This window comes from Aythya marila, assembly GCF_965140915.1.
Source record: "Aythya marila genome assembly, chromosome: 2".
Classification (NCBI taxonomy): Eukaryota; Metazoa; Chordata; class Aves; order Anseriformes; family Anatidae; genus Aythya; species Aythya marila.
The window spans coordinates 5341192-5356034 of NC_139043.1; the positions used below are offsets into that span (position 1 = coordinate 5341192).

Consider the following 14843-nt stretch of genomic DNA (forward strand, 5'->3'; position numbering starts at 1 on the left):
AGATTTATACTGCAGCATGGCATTCCCCTGGGCCATTGGGTTTGTTCCTCCCTGGGCAGAGCTGCCTTGAACAGCTGCTCTTTGAACAGGACAAGGCAATAAACCGCCAAGCATTGCTTCAGTCCTACATGAAAAACAAAACATGGTCATTTTGGGTTGGTAAAATCTGCAATCTCTGTCAGAGATAAATATTAGGGGTGTCCTGTGTCCACCCAGTAAGCAGCTCAGGGCACCTCACTGGTTTCCAACGCTGAGGAGCAGGCCTGGAGCTGAGCCTCGGTGAGGCATCCAGAATTGAAAGCACCACAACGGGAGCTGAAGATCATGAAGAGGTTGCTGTGGCCTCTCTCTTTCCTCTACATTCAATTAGCTGTATCAGTAATTAAGTGCCTGCACATGCTACAGCCTCTCAGCTCCAGTGTCAGGTTTGGAAGTGCCCAGGAGGAGGCATTGAACGCTTCCCCTGGAAACTTCAGGAAGAAATTCATGGTGAGAAGGAAAAATCTGGCTCCCACAAAGCACAGATGGTGAAAGATTGATCTCAGCTATGGAATCTGAGATACCCTCTTAGGTTTGGTGAGGTTCAAGCATATCTAGGGGTCTACAAGAGGCCAGACCATCCACAGGAAGGACTGACACCACAACAGCCCCACAAGGCATCGGTCTCATGAGCTGCAGTGTCAAGGCTTCCTCTATGATCCTAAAGTCTTTCAAGCACAAAGAATTGCAGACTTAGGCTTCACTAACAGTGATGTGGTACCCCTGAAGGTTTCTGGAGAGGGAACAAACTTCCTCCTCTGTGTTCACCCACAAAATGTATGTTCTGGCTCCCAGCCTCACTCCATCTTCCCTCAGATCCCAACCATGCAAGGCATCGTAATGGGACTAGAAGGAGGACATGCCATCCTGGGGTGACATGAGCAGGAAAGCAGGAAAACCACCAATTCCTTTGGATGCCTGTGTGCATAAGTGTGCAATGAGAAACCCCTGCTGACTGTGACATGTTTTTGTTGCACAGACTCTGTATGCAGCATGCATAACATGTCACGGTACCTGATCAAAAAGCTGCATCAATGTCATAAGGGCAAATTTGGATGGCCACTAGCAGTAGTCAGGGGTAGGTTTGTCTCCTCCAAATTAGATTCACACAGGTAGGACACAAGCTGGAGTGAGCCCTTCATCCTTCTCATAGCCCAGGCCTTGCATCAGCATGGGACAAAATTCTCTTTCCTCTTTGGAGGATCCAACTACAGGTTGGGAACAGCCCTGCCAGCCATCCCCACCCATCCTTGGCCACTGTGACCAAAGACCAGGACAGGTTCAGCGACACAGTGAAGGAGGCCACTGCCCTTCACAGAAGTAGGAGAAAAAGATGAAGAGAGAAAGTGCATGGTGAAAGGACAGCAGAGATCAAAGATCAAAGATGTCAGGGAGCGTGAATCAGAGGGCAGCGAGAGAAGCCAGGGAGGGGATGGAAACAAGTTTGCCTCCAGAAGATGGTGAATTTGGTCAGGAAAGGACAAGAGGGTTAAGGATGGGTGTCTAAGAGCTCTATCACCCCTCTGATGTGGGAGGTTGGTACTCTCATGGGGCCTTTCAAATACACAGCATTCACCCAGAGTTGACCTCTGCCAACAGTAACCCAAAATACGGATTGAGCCACCATGGTAGGCCCAGAGGAAGGAATAAGGCCCGTGTTTTGGGTCCTGCATCCTATGCCAGGTCCAAGCACTGCAACAGACTCTTTAAATGACCTTGGGCAAGGCTCTTAGCTTCTCTGTTCCTACCTACGAGGCAGATAGCAGCGTTTTATTAGGTCAGAGATGGACCACGACATACTCTGATCTGACAATATAGGGCCACAAATGCAACCCCAGTGTGTCAGTGGGACATGACTCTCAGCTGGTCATTTGAATTGCTTTCCTGAAAAAAAATAAACCTACAAAAAACATCTTTTCAAAGCAGAACCTTCATTTTTGGTTTTATATCCAAACCAGCCCCTGGGGACTTCTACCAGACATCCCCAGGGAGCTGATGAGGTTGGCCGTGCAGAGCCCTGTCTCACAGCAATGGAAACTTCTGTATGAAAAAAGCCAGAGTTGTCATATACAAACGTCATCTAACGATCCAGAAACACTGTGCAGTGGGACAGGGATCTAGGTTTTCAATTATATAACAGTGCTGGGCATGAGAAACATGATCGCCACGCTGAAATAGATGTCCAGATCCTGCCTGAAACATGTGGCAGGGCCGTGTCTTGCTTAGCATCCTCTGCAAACCACCAAATACACACCTGTCACACAAAATTGTGCTATGAGTTTCAAGGGTCAGGCTCCCCTCCTTAAAAATATCAGTCAAACACTTGCTAAACACAACACACGTAGTGTACAGTACAGCTCAGAGGGAAAATTGCATTTGGCATAGGCAGGAGAGCCTCGAGCACACACAGCACCACCGCGAGCATGAAGTTAATATCCTGCACTATGAAGCTTTAGACACCAAGAGCCCCAAAACGTTAACCTTTGTGTTACCCATCTCAGGTTTACAGCAAGCAGGGAACACCATAAAACAACAACTGTCAAGGCAGCAGCCTGGCTCTGAGTTCACTGAGGAGATAGTTGGGATATTTACAGGCAACAGCGACAGTCTGTATTTCTGCATTGCTCGCTTTGCAAATCTGCTGATCTGATAAAAACATCAATTACGACTGCTATAAAACAAGCCTCCTCCTGCCTGCTCCTCTCTCCCACCTGGTTGAGGACCAGGCACAGCTCAGGACTGCCAGTTTAAAAGGGCAGAAAGCCTTTCAGATTAAACACAGACAGCTCGGGGGGGGATTGAATGGTGATTTTCCATTTCCACCTGCTGTCTGTAGCCACGTAAATCAACGGACCTGCATCCACTTAGGCTGTCTCTCCAGACAGCAGGCACTAGCCGTAAATTCGTAGTCAGAGAAGTTACGAAACTCGCTGGGGTTTCCTGTCTCTTTTCATCTGGTGAACGCAGCCCTCTGAGTGGTTCCTCGGGCTGTAATCAGCTGGCACCGCACCGCTGACAAGTCCTAAAACCGGGCAGAAAAGGGGCACTGCCGCCCCCAAACACCCTCACGGCACCACCAGCTCCAAAGCCCAGCAAGAGATCTGCGAACCCACCCTCTGCCAGGGAGGTCCCGCTTTCTTTGATGCCTCGACCGATGCGGTTCGTACATCTGGCGGGTGGTTACAGGCAAAGGAAAGGAAAAGAAACCTCGGGAGTTTAAAAATAACCTCGGAGCTGCCTGTAGGGTGGAGTGCTGCCTCTGCACAGGGAAAGGAGGCAGAAGCGAAGCAGCTGCCAGCGTGTGGAAGTGCCGAGGGTCTGGCCAACGTGGCCCTTACCCAGCCTGATGCCGTTCAGTGTGGCCACTCGACGGCTCTGCTCCCGCAGGATGTTCTCCTGGGACGCGGTGCGCTTGGGCGGCCTTCGGAAGCACTGCATGGTCCAGCGTAGGGCTCGCAACGAGGCACCACGCGCCAGGAAGGATGGGGGGCCCCGTCGGCCCCGAGGGGATCCCTGCTCATCCAGGAACCCCGGGCGTTCGCCGTGTCCAACTGGGCTCCAAGGAGGGAGAAGAGGCAGCGAGGAAAGGGCAGGCAGAGGAAGGCAGAGGAGGGCAGAGTCCGGCTAGGGGTGGGACTGTGGGAAGTCTCTCCTCCTGCTTGCTCATCGGCTGCACGCGTTGGGTGCGAAATTACAGCCGGCTGTCTGCCGGCAGCAGCCCAGGTAGAAGGAGCAAGTTTTCCTACAGGCAGCCAGTGGGGTTTTGTGCCTCCTTTCCAGGGGCTGGAGGGGCCCCAAATATTGCCTGTGGCTCCAGGGGGCTCGTCAGCTCAGCCTGCCCACAAACGCCTGGCTCAGGGACCTCGGCTCCACCCTTTCCTTCTGTGCCGAGCTCTGCGCTGTTCCCACTGACATGCAGCGATTGATATACAGGAAGCTAAAAACACCGGGGCAGGCAGACGTAGCCCGAAAGCCACTCGGAAATTGTTTTAATGCTCCTTTTTCCACCTAGGGGAGAGCATTTTCCTGAGACTCCGGAGAATGTCTTCCCTGCCACCGATTTCCTACGTGACTTGGGTGAGTCACTTACCCTGTGCTTCTGCATAGCTTTGGGTTTATTCTTGTAGTTCAGGTTTACAGGTAGACGGATAAGCCCTCTACAAGTTCACCTCCGATGGGGGCTTATCCCAAGCAAGTTAACAAGTTAACAAGTTGGTTATAGAGAATCACAGCTGGTGGTCTCCTGGTCAACCACCCACCCAAGGTGGGGTCACTTCAAATGCAGATCAGGTGCTCACAGCCTTGTCCAGGTGAGTTTGGGATATCTCTAGGGATGGAAACTTAACAGCTGATCTAGACCACTGTTCAAGAGCTTAGATGCTCTCATAGTGAAGAATTTGTTTATATAAGTTTAAGTTGTTTATCTAAGTTTCCCTTGCTGACCCTCGTGTTCATTGCCTATTCTCCTGGCAATGATTCAGACTAAAATCTATTTCTTCCCTAGCCATGACTCCTTCTGCAGTGAGCTCTTCTTATTAAGCTGTCCCATCCCCGGTAAATTTACAGACCTTTTCAGCTTTTTGTCATTGCCTTTGCAGAGCTGCCGCCCTGAAAAGCCAGCCACAAGTGAAAATAATGTGGGGAGATGGATCCAAACTGGAGTGAATGTCCCCTTACTGCAGAACCAGCATCTGCCTGAGAAGCTCGACAGCAAACCACGTGTCACCATCTCTGCTGGAGATCCAGGTCTCTCCACCATCAGCCCCTATCACACCCAGTGCATTTTGTGTTTGGTTTTAGAAACAGATTCTCTATTTCAGGTGTCTGGCACCCCAGCCATCCTCCTCTTTCTCTGTATTTTGGAGGAAGCCCTACTAACACACATAGATCAGCAGAGGTGACTAGGTGACCCAACCAGCACAAGGACAGGATCAGAGTCATTAATCCCTGGCACAGTGAGTAAGAAACTCACTGGGGACAAGGCAGAGCCACTGCCTGGCCTTGAACAGCAGCACAACTAGTAACGCCTTATTATAGCAGCTCCAAGTCACAGAAGGCAAAGGAGAACAAAGGCATTTTATGGATGGGACACTGCCGAAAACATCAGCCAGGCAGTGTGCTTGAGGAAATAACCCCAGCCTCTTCTGAGCCCTCTAGGTATGCCAGATGTCTTTTTAGCCCTCCCCTGGCAGTGGGGGGCTTGCCCTTGACCTGGCGGGTGGGTGAGCACCGTGATGTGATGGCTAGCTCATGCTTATTAGCTAGCAGGCTCTGAGCACTGCCCGTATTTCACATTGTACTGGAGAGTGCTGATTTAATTAAGGAGCAGGGAAGAGAGTCATCTCTTGTACTCGCCTTGGCAAAACAGTTTGCTTCTGTGCACCAGCTCTCCCAGCAGCCAGTGTCCCATAGGGATCGGTTTGGGAGCACACAGATCCCTTCTGCCTCATTTTCTCATTAATTCCTAATAAAAAGTGTCAGCAACAGCACTGCCCAGAGCCTCCCAGGCTCTCAGAGAACATTTTATTGTACTTCTCCCTGAAGTTTACACATACGCAAAGCACAGGATCTCGGCGCTCACCAAGTTTAGACATTTCTCCAGAGCAGCAATGAGCAAGTTCTGTTGTTGTGAGCACTTCGGAAATGCCAGGCAGATAAAATCAGTTTGTTTTTAAAACAAAGATGACAACACTGGGCCAGAAACACCCTGCTTGGGGAAACAAGAGATCTGGATCTATTGTGGTCTTGAGGTCATTTAGAGATAATGTCATATCTGATAGACAAGCCGTGATGGGTAAGTGTGGCGCTGCGGGGTACTCATTGATGTTACCCGATGCTGTGTCACATGCTGGTGCTGAAGGAAATGATTCCTTCAATGGCTCAGGGATAAATTCTCCAACCCTTATTCACTGCAGGTAACACCTGACTGGGGCCGAAGCCTGTGAACACTCAGCCATGCGATTTTACCCCTATGACCAACCCCACTGAAATCGATGGCACGAGTCACATGAGTGAAGTTATTCATGTCCTTGTGCCCAGGATCGGGGCTTTGCTAATCATCCTATCGATTCCGGCTGGATTACTCGCGGAGCAAATGGAAATTGATGGGAATGAGGTTGTCAGAACACGGTCCTGAAGTTAGCAAAGTGCTTCAATATGCAGGAAACAGGCACTTGAGACAGAAAGGCTGGAGAGCCTGTTAGGAAATGGGCTATGTGAGAAAACTATTAATGCTGAGGCTGCTCTTCAGGCAATTTTCCAGAATGAATTAATCTTTATCACATCCGTATGCAAAGGACCGAAGGAAGCTCTGTTACCACTCACAGAGGAAGAAGCAAGTTGGTTTGGGGTTGGAACTGGTCACCTACCGTGGCTACGTTTGGGCAATACCAGAAGTGGTGCAGCCCTATTACTGATGGCAACCTCTTTACACCACGCTGACCCCAATGACCTGACAGCTGTCAACTGCTGATTTGCCCCGACTTGTGATAATTTGGGACTGGAATGAAAATATCCATGTTGGTGATGCCCTCACCACTTCCCCATTGCATCAGGCACATGATGTAAATTGCTCTATTAGGACTAGTAACGCCTCTGGCAGCTGCACAACACCTACACATCTCAATTTGGGGGGAAAATCCCACTAATGAGGTCAAAGGTTGTTCATTGCTCTTATTCCTTATCAAGAAGGAAGAAGGTCTATTTCACGTGATGCTTTTCTTTGAAGTATTTTAATATTAATTTCAGCTTCCCTCCCAGGCTCACCCACAGTGAAATTCAATAGAATTATTTAAAAAAGAGTAACAGCGCAGTCAAAGTATCACTGCTCACCCTACCTACTCCTAGCCCTCACTAGGAGCAAGAGCTTTCAATCCAGGTGAACTGAGAATCAATGAAAGCTTGGAAAAGTTGTGGTCCAGCTGCTCTGTAGCTACACGACAACCTGCTGTTGCTTATTAGGGTGACGAAGCCCTCAGAACCTGAAGTTTCTGGTGGTCAATGAAGTCCGAGGATTACTTTGCACACTATTTATTTATTTTTTTGCACATTATTTACGAGGAGTGCTGTCAGTGCACCGGCTGCGTGGAAATGAGCACAGCCACCTGCAGCAATGGGCAGCGGCTGCTGTTCAGAAAAGCAGAAAACCTGCCAAGTGACAAATAAATCAGTTGGTTTTCTAAGTGCTTTTGCAAAACACTGATGTCACCTGTGAGGTGCCTCTGAGAGACCCCTTTTGTTATGTGCCATCAACCCATGGTTATATATACCCGGCTTTTACATCAGCTCTTGCCTGGGATTTTCCTCCTTCCATTTCCATTAGCTTCCATTTTCCATTTGCTTCCATTTCCCCCTTCCTTGCTACCCACCACTGTCTCTCAGCTTTGTTTTCCCCAGTTACACCACAGGACCAGGCTTTGCTGCTGGAACAGCCAGTTTCTCACCACCACCACCAAAAAAAAATGTCAGTGGTTCCTCTACAGCAGCTCTCCCCTTTTTGCTCCCTCTGGGGGAGTGGGTAGCAGGGAGGGGGGACTGGGACCACAAACACCGTTGCATCTCTGGCCAAAGCTGCTGCTGCTGCTCGGTGAGCATGGATGCATTTCGGTGCATGTGGTATGGACCAAGTTCCACCTTGTGGTGACACTGAGAATGGGCTCCTCCACAAAGTTGGTGGCAGCATCAGCAAACCTCTCTTTTCTTCCTTACTCTGGCTTTTCTCGCCCACTCTACTTCTCGTCCAGTGTGCCGGAGAGGTCCTGCCGAGCAGAAGCAGGGTGATCTTAAAGCTTCATGTAGGAGGAGTTGATCCCAGGCATCGTGTTGTGGCTGTCCTAATGTGACAACTCCTAAGTCACCTTTCTCAGCACATACTGATGGAGACTTTCACGTCATAAAACTAAAGTCAATTGTAGGTGGGTCCCAGCTTCAATTATTTTATTTTTTTCAGGCCACTTAACAGCTTTTCTCAACATCATATTCAGAAGCTGAGATTTCCTCCCTGGCCAAAAAGCAGGCCACTCAGAGCATTCCACCGCAGGGCAAAATTTGTGCAATAATCGAATTGCACCACTGAGTTATGCAAAACTAGGGGAAAAAATCTCTTTTTTCTTTTCTTTTCTTTTTTTTTTTTTTTTGTGTGTCTTTTTTTTTTTTTGTGTATCTGGAATTTCATCACTCCGTATCTAGAGCCAGAAATAGCCAAGACTTGCTGTGTGTCTCTCAACACAGGGCCTTAAAAGACACCCATGTGAGGGGCAGCCCAAAGTGTGAGGCTTTCTCCGCACACACCGTCTCAAGTGGCTTATTTAAGGTGTGGAAGTATCTTGGTTTAGAAGAAACTGTGGCAAAATCTTCTCTACCTCCATAAAGAAAAAGAGAAACCTTCAGGTTTGACCCCAGGTCTGCAGCCACCCATTCTGGTGGGCTCGACTGAGTAAGGACTTCGATGCTCCACCCATGGGAAGGATTTTGGAGATGCAAGGACTGGGGATGAGTCTCACAGTATTTAGATATTTAGATTTTAGGTTGGCCTAGGTGATCTCGGAGGTCTCTTCCAACCTAAACGATTCTGTGATCCTGTGATATCTGCAGTGTGCTGAGCACGATGCAGTTTTCCCTATTAATACCTGTTTATATATACGTGATCTGCCTGTGAAGGAAACTATACTTTGCTCCCAAATCAACACCTGTGGTTCCCAGAGCTGCCTGTCCAGTTGGCTGAGTTTCCTGACCTTGCACAAACCACCCCATCCCCACACCTCTTCCTCTTGCTTTTCCCTGTACTTGGCAGTGTCCTTTCATCCCTGCTACCTGCAGCAGTTTTCCAAGTGACTGCATTTCCTTCTTCCTCCTCTTTCATTTCTTCTTTAAAATCTATTTTTCCACAAGCGTCTTTTGGCTCTACTCATCTGCTTCTGAGCCTGATGTTGGGGCTTTGCACATTGTCTTAAAACCAATTAAGGGCTTTAGTTTTATTTAAAAAGCATTGCTCAGATTGGACATTTAGCAGTTTTTGATTGAAAATAAAAATTTCCAAGATGACTGACTTGTCCTGTGCAAAAAGGGAACGCTGCATGTTTAATGCACCGAGCAGTGCCAGTATGGCAAATTCTCCTGCACTACTGGCAAAGTTGTGGCTTTAAAAAACCCCACGTCATGCATCTGGCACAACCTGCAACAATCCAGGTGTGCCAGGCGTATCTTGTTTGCAGGAAAGGAGATCAAAGGCACCGGCTGCTCCAGAGCAGATCTCAGCTGATGCCAAGCAGCATCACCTCCACCCACGGAGGGTGAAGCCCAGAAGGAGCCTGCTCAGCGCTCCCAGCTTCGAAGGGCAGGTGGAGATGATTCATTTGGAAATCTAAATCCAGGAGAAGTTAGTCGTGGGGACCGGCTGACAGAGAAACAAGGAAACAGCCTGTTCTGTAGGATTTTACGAGCCCCTCCCTGCTGACTCTCACCCTGGGCTGTGGCAGAAGGCATTCCCGTAACGGGGCTCTGGCATTCCCTGCACAATGTGCACAGTGTCTGGGATGAAGAGGTCAGTGTATAAGAATAAGGCATAGCACAAATTGGCTATTCTACAATCTGGGTGAGCACAAGGACCCCCAGTTCACATACATGCCAGGTTCATGAGGCAAAAGAAAGCTTATTAATAGTCCACAGAGTCCGGCAGATCCATTGTATAATAAATGCAGATGACCTTTTATAAAAAAAAAAAAGCAACAAGAAACCCGCATAGGGCTCTCTTACTGAGTGCTGGGATGGAACCGTGTGTCTGTGGTTAATTCTGACACAGCAAACACAGTTGTGTCCATGTGGGACAGGGAGAAATTGAGCTTCAAAACACCGAGCCAAAGATAAAACATACCTATAAACCACAGTATCTGAGAAATTTCTGACAAAACGGAGCAGCACAAGTCTGATCCTGCTAACTAAACAGCACGTGAGCAACCTCTCCTGTCTAAGAAGTCTGGCATTCGGAATGACTTTGGCACTTGTGCACGTATGTGCCAAGGAATTTCAGCAAATAGTTTTCTGAAAGCACACAGCTCGTTCCATACTTGTCTATTTTTCTGTCTGAGACAAGAAAATAGAATAACGAACAGACGCTGAATTCTTCCTGGTCCCTAACACCACACAAAAAAAAAAAGTAATATTCACTGAAAAATTACCTACAAGCCAGATTAGGAAAGCTTTTAATAGTTCCAGATGTATTTCCTAGCTTTCTTTCCCCAGTGGCTCTATAATGAATGAGATACCTACAAAAAGTTTAGCATTAACCTCAGTTTCACCTTCCTGCCTGATTTCTAGGTTCTGGGAAAAGCAGAGGGAAGATTTCTTGAGCCTGGGGGTGATTTTTTTCGCATTTTACTTGGCAATGCTAACTGGTTCTGTTTACAGTCAATCACAGATTGATCTATTAATTTAGTTTTGTTTATAGCTCATCTACAGGAAGAAAGCACCTATCCCAAGAACAACAAATAAGCACATAGACTTTGCCCATTTCAAGTCCTGAGCTGTTCCTGCTCATCAGAGTGAATAAAACACAATGAAGAGGTAACAGATCGATATATTCACATCAGAATAGGGAATAAGGGATATTTCATTACCCTGTCTATCAGACAAGCCTCCTCAGCTTGGTACTGATCGAGACTTCTTAAATCTCACTTGCTGTCAGGGCTGAGAGGATTTCTTTTTGTTTAGAAACATTACTTGTATTTTACAGAGCATTTACAGAGTCTTGGGGGCAGACGCTGAGCCGAAGAGATTTATCCTGACTCTGCTGCCTTCCCCCAAGCCTGATTTACTCCGCTGAGCATCTGTCCCGCTCCCAGTTTCACCATAAAGGGGAGGAGATTTGGATCAGCCTGGCTGGGCTCGCACACGCTGATCAGCCAAGACACCCTTCTGAGCAACACATCTAACCCTAATAAAAGAGAAAAATCTGTCACCTCTCCCCTGTAACGCTGATTGAAACGCCGCGTTGCTTCCAACCGAGAGAACTGCGGCGGCAAAGGGGGAGGGAGGAGAGGGGAGGAAAAAGCAAGCTCTCGCACGAGATAAAAGGGCTGAAACACAAGGACGTTTGCACAGACTTACTGTTGCAGGCGAGGAAGGTGCCGTTCGATTCCATGGCTGCGAAACGAGCCGAGGGGCGGCCGCGGAAAGGGCTCCGGCAGACAGCTGTGCCCAGATGTTAGCACCGGCTGGGGCTGGCAGCCAGAGCCGCGAGGCTCCCCCGTGCTCCCTCCTCCAGTAATCCCCAAATGTCAGCTCCCTTCAGCGAGGCCTGCTCCTTCCCCTTGGCTGGAGAGCCGTCTTCGCTATGACTCCTCATTGATTTCCCTCCCGCATCCGCACGCCGCCGCCGCCTGCCCAACGCGTCGAGTGAGGCCAAGCGCCCCAGCTTCACCGCCGGCCCTGGCTCCTCCCTGTGCAAGCTGGCCTTCTCTGTGGGGCCAGCCTCCTGTTCCTGCTCCTGCTGGAGCTCCGAGCCCTGCTTCTGTTCCTGCTGCTGGCACAAACGCTGAAACACGCACCGCTCCTTTCCGGCAAGGCTTCCAGAAGACGCCGAGCGCTCGAATCTGTCCCCAACCCAAGGGAAGGGCCGTGAGACACGAGGCAGCGCTTGGGGTTTAAAGGGCTTGTGGGCATCTCTCAGGACACAACGCAACAAAACAAGGAGAAAAAAATGCAACAAAACAGCTCAGAAGTTGCCAGCGGAGAAGCTGTAACCACAAAAGCAGATGAAAAGCTGCAAGCTTTGCTTTCGAGACAGCGAGGCAGAAAGCAGAAAAAACTCCTCGCTGCCCTGAGGCTTGTACCGAGCCGAGCTGTTTTCCTCTGCCCTGCCCCCTGCTCTTAAAATAGATTACATTTTTTTTTCCTTTTTGAAGGAGAAAAAGATGATGCTGTCAAGCAGGGAGGGGGAAAGAAAGGGAATCCACACTAGGAAAATAAAGTGTCCATCTACTTGAGTGGTTGAGGGAGGTTTTTAATTATTTTTTTTCTGTTGTTTATTTTTATTTCTGGTTATTTAGGTGATCTTAATGCAATCGATGGAGCTGTCAGAGGATTCAAAGTCCTTGCTCCTCAGCAGCTGTGCCCACAGCAGCTCCAGTGACAGAAGGGAAAAGTCCCTCGCTGACAGTGACAGCTCTGGGGTGCACCTGGTGACAAATGCTTTGGGACTAGGACTGTTTGTCCATCCTTGCCAGGAATCGAGCTGCTCCTTCAAGAGCTCAGACTTCAGCTAATTTTATGCCCTCCAAATTGCCTTAATATAGCAAAACTCCTCCGTACTAGCACAAAGCATAAGAGCAAACAAGTGAGATACTTTTTGAAGGACCCAGGAAGGAGCATCCCTTTTGCAAACCCACAATAAATAAAAAAAAGGAGATACTGGCTTGGACAGGGTCAAATATTTTGGTGGTGAGGAAAGCAGGACAGCAGCCAGGGTGTCTCAAGAATCCTTTTAAAGCCTTAAAAGCCCCAGGGCAGGGGGGTTTCCAGAGGACACCACCAAAAACCCATCATGCTATCAGCTGAAGGAGAAGCGGCTGCTGGAGAGGCTGGTAGGTGAGTCAGCCAGACTGGAAACTCCGGTAAAGCGGTGGTGATGCAGATGTTAGGGTTTTCAGAAGGGAGGAGAAGCAGAGAAGGGCAAACAGTTTGAAAGCGGTGACAGGAAATAACATTATAGTCACTCCTCTACCCTTCTCTATATCACACCCTGCTGCATCCTCACGCTGCCTAGCACCAGGCCTCACTTCAAGACATACCTGCCAGTCCCCCTGTGTCCCCTGTAGCAAAGTAAAGAGGTGTAAGCAAGCTGTTAGCCCCAAAAACAATTAAGATCATGGTCTGGATAGTGCCCCTTCACGACAATACAGGGCACAGTGGCACCAAGACAGGATCAGCAGTCCCCTGCAACACTATGAACATCATCACGACTGTGCTGGCCTCCTTGGGCTGGACAGGGCAGCCTCAAGAGGGACTGAGCTTCCCTGCCATCAAACCTTGAGATCTGAAGGTGTGAGATTTGAGATTTGAGGATCCTCTGTGCCTACCCCACCGCATCTGCCTGTGCTTCCTCCAAGTGGGAGCAGAAATAGTGCCTGTCAGGAGGATTCACAAAACTTTGTCCAACCTTGCACTTTACTCCATTACACCACTCTTCCCACTCCCATACCTGTCCAGAAGTATCACTGTTTTAGCTGCTTTGAGCACTGTGGCACCTTCCTGCCATCCTAAGCTTAAGCATTACCACTCCTAAATCCTTGACAGGCTTGATGTGTGCTCAGCACACGCCTAGCACTTGCAGGCAGCCTTGCATTCCTGGCATTCATCAGAAAGTACAGCAGCCACCATCAGAGCCAGGGAAACCCTGCAGCAAACACACTGAAGCTGAGATCATACAGCACTGGTCTCATCAGACCCTTTTTTCTCAAGGCAAAAGTCTTTTTAGATATATTTCTGCATGCATGCCGTACACACTTGATTTCCTATTCTTCTCCATTCCTGAAACAAATATATGCACAGAATAATAATTAGACCAAAATTACATGAGGAACAATTGGGCTCCTATAAGCTGCAGAAATCCTGAAACAATACTCCTAAGAATAAAAGGAAAATATAAGAATCCTATCTGAATCAAGTCCCTGGTCCCCATTTTGGATCACAGCCCTCACTGTTTGCCTTCCTGGTTTGGGTTTTGGCTGATCCAAAAGGCTCAAGGTGTTTAGGGGGACTGCCCTTTTCCTAGTTAAGCCTGCATCACAGCTGAGTGGCAAGTTTAAAACTGGTGAAAAAAATATATATATAAAATCATCTGGAGTCCTAAGAGAGCAATTTGTTCTCTAACAAAATGCATAGATAAGATAGGCTGCAACTGACTGTTCCCGTATCTTCGCTTATTTTAAAAAAGCTGTGTGAATTTCTGATTGCTTCTTCCCTGGTCTGAATGTACCTCCTAAACTCTATCCACCAGCATGCTCATGAACAGTTATGGGGCCCTTGATCTTTGAGATCAAACTAGGATTTGAAGGGGAGAGTTCAGTATGAATAAAATTAAACATCACTCCTCTGTGCCTGTTACTCACAGCAACAATCCTGCTGCTTAGGGCCAAAGTTAAATAAATACAGTATATGCTGAGTAGATCAGTCCTGGCATCAGTAAAGTGGCATTTCAATGCCTTTTTTAGTCACCAAAGGTTTGTCACTTTAAAAATTAACCTTTACAGTGAAATAACAACAGGACCATATATTTTTTTAATTGTATTTTATTTTTATTGCAGGGTAACTGAACATGGTGGTTGCATACTTTCTGCCCATGATGACTTAGCCCTATTTATCACTTAATAAACTTTCTTCCTCCAGGATTTTACAGCAGGTGACTTACCATGCACTGATTATTTTGCTGGAGGAACACACCTTTTCCTGCAATGAGGCCAAAACCTAACAGAAAAACCTGTTTTTCTGAATTCCACAAGTACATGATAGATTACAGCAAGGGCTGGATTTATTTTCTCTGGACCCCTGTGGGCACCACCTACAAGCAGCGACTTTACCACCGAGCCCAGCTTGGTATCTCCCAGCTTTCTACACGCTGCAGGTTATTATATTTAATGGCTCTCCAAGACTTGGGAAGCTGCTTTATTTCCCTGCCTTTGTTGTCATGGATTTTAATCCCCAAATCACCCTGCCAGGCTGGAGATGAATGTGAGGAATTTCCGTCATAGGCATGTCCTCGCCTCCTTCTTTCCACCCTTCCTTGGATCCTGGCTTACAGTGGCTGTACC

The 14843-nt window shown here is 48.1% G+C and overlaps 1 protein-coding gene and 1 long non-coding RNA gene across 3 annotated transcripts in view; one reads left to right on the forward strand and one right to left on the reverse strand.

Annotated features, from left to right (window-relative positions):
- The window catches only part of PLCD1 (phospholipase C delta 1), a 52604-nt gene extending 41188 nt beyond the window's left edge, over positions 1-11416 (reverse strand). Inside the window, exon 1 of one of the 2 annotated variants that reach the window (XM_082753040.1) lies at positions 11143-11416. In XM_082753040.1, the coding sequence (XP_082609166.1) occupies positions 11143-11176 (34 nt within the window). In that variant the 5' untranslated portion in view covers positions 11177-11416. Of the gene's footprint in view, positions 1-3377; positions 3836-11142 lie in introns of those variants that run through there. The other variant, XM_082753039.1, reaches the window with a different exon arrangement.
- LOC309874655 lies at positions 4019-10502 on the forward strand. The gene is made up of 3 exons (XR_014316879.1): positions 4019-4116; positions 4638-4785; positions 10484-10502. It is a non-coding gene; the product is annotated as an uncharacterized lncRNA (long non-coding RNA).
- Positions 11417-14843: the final 3427 nt, after the last annotated feature.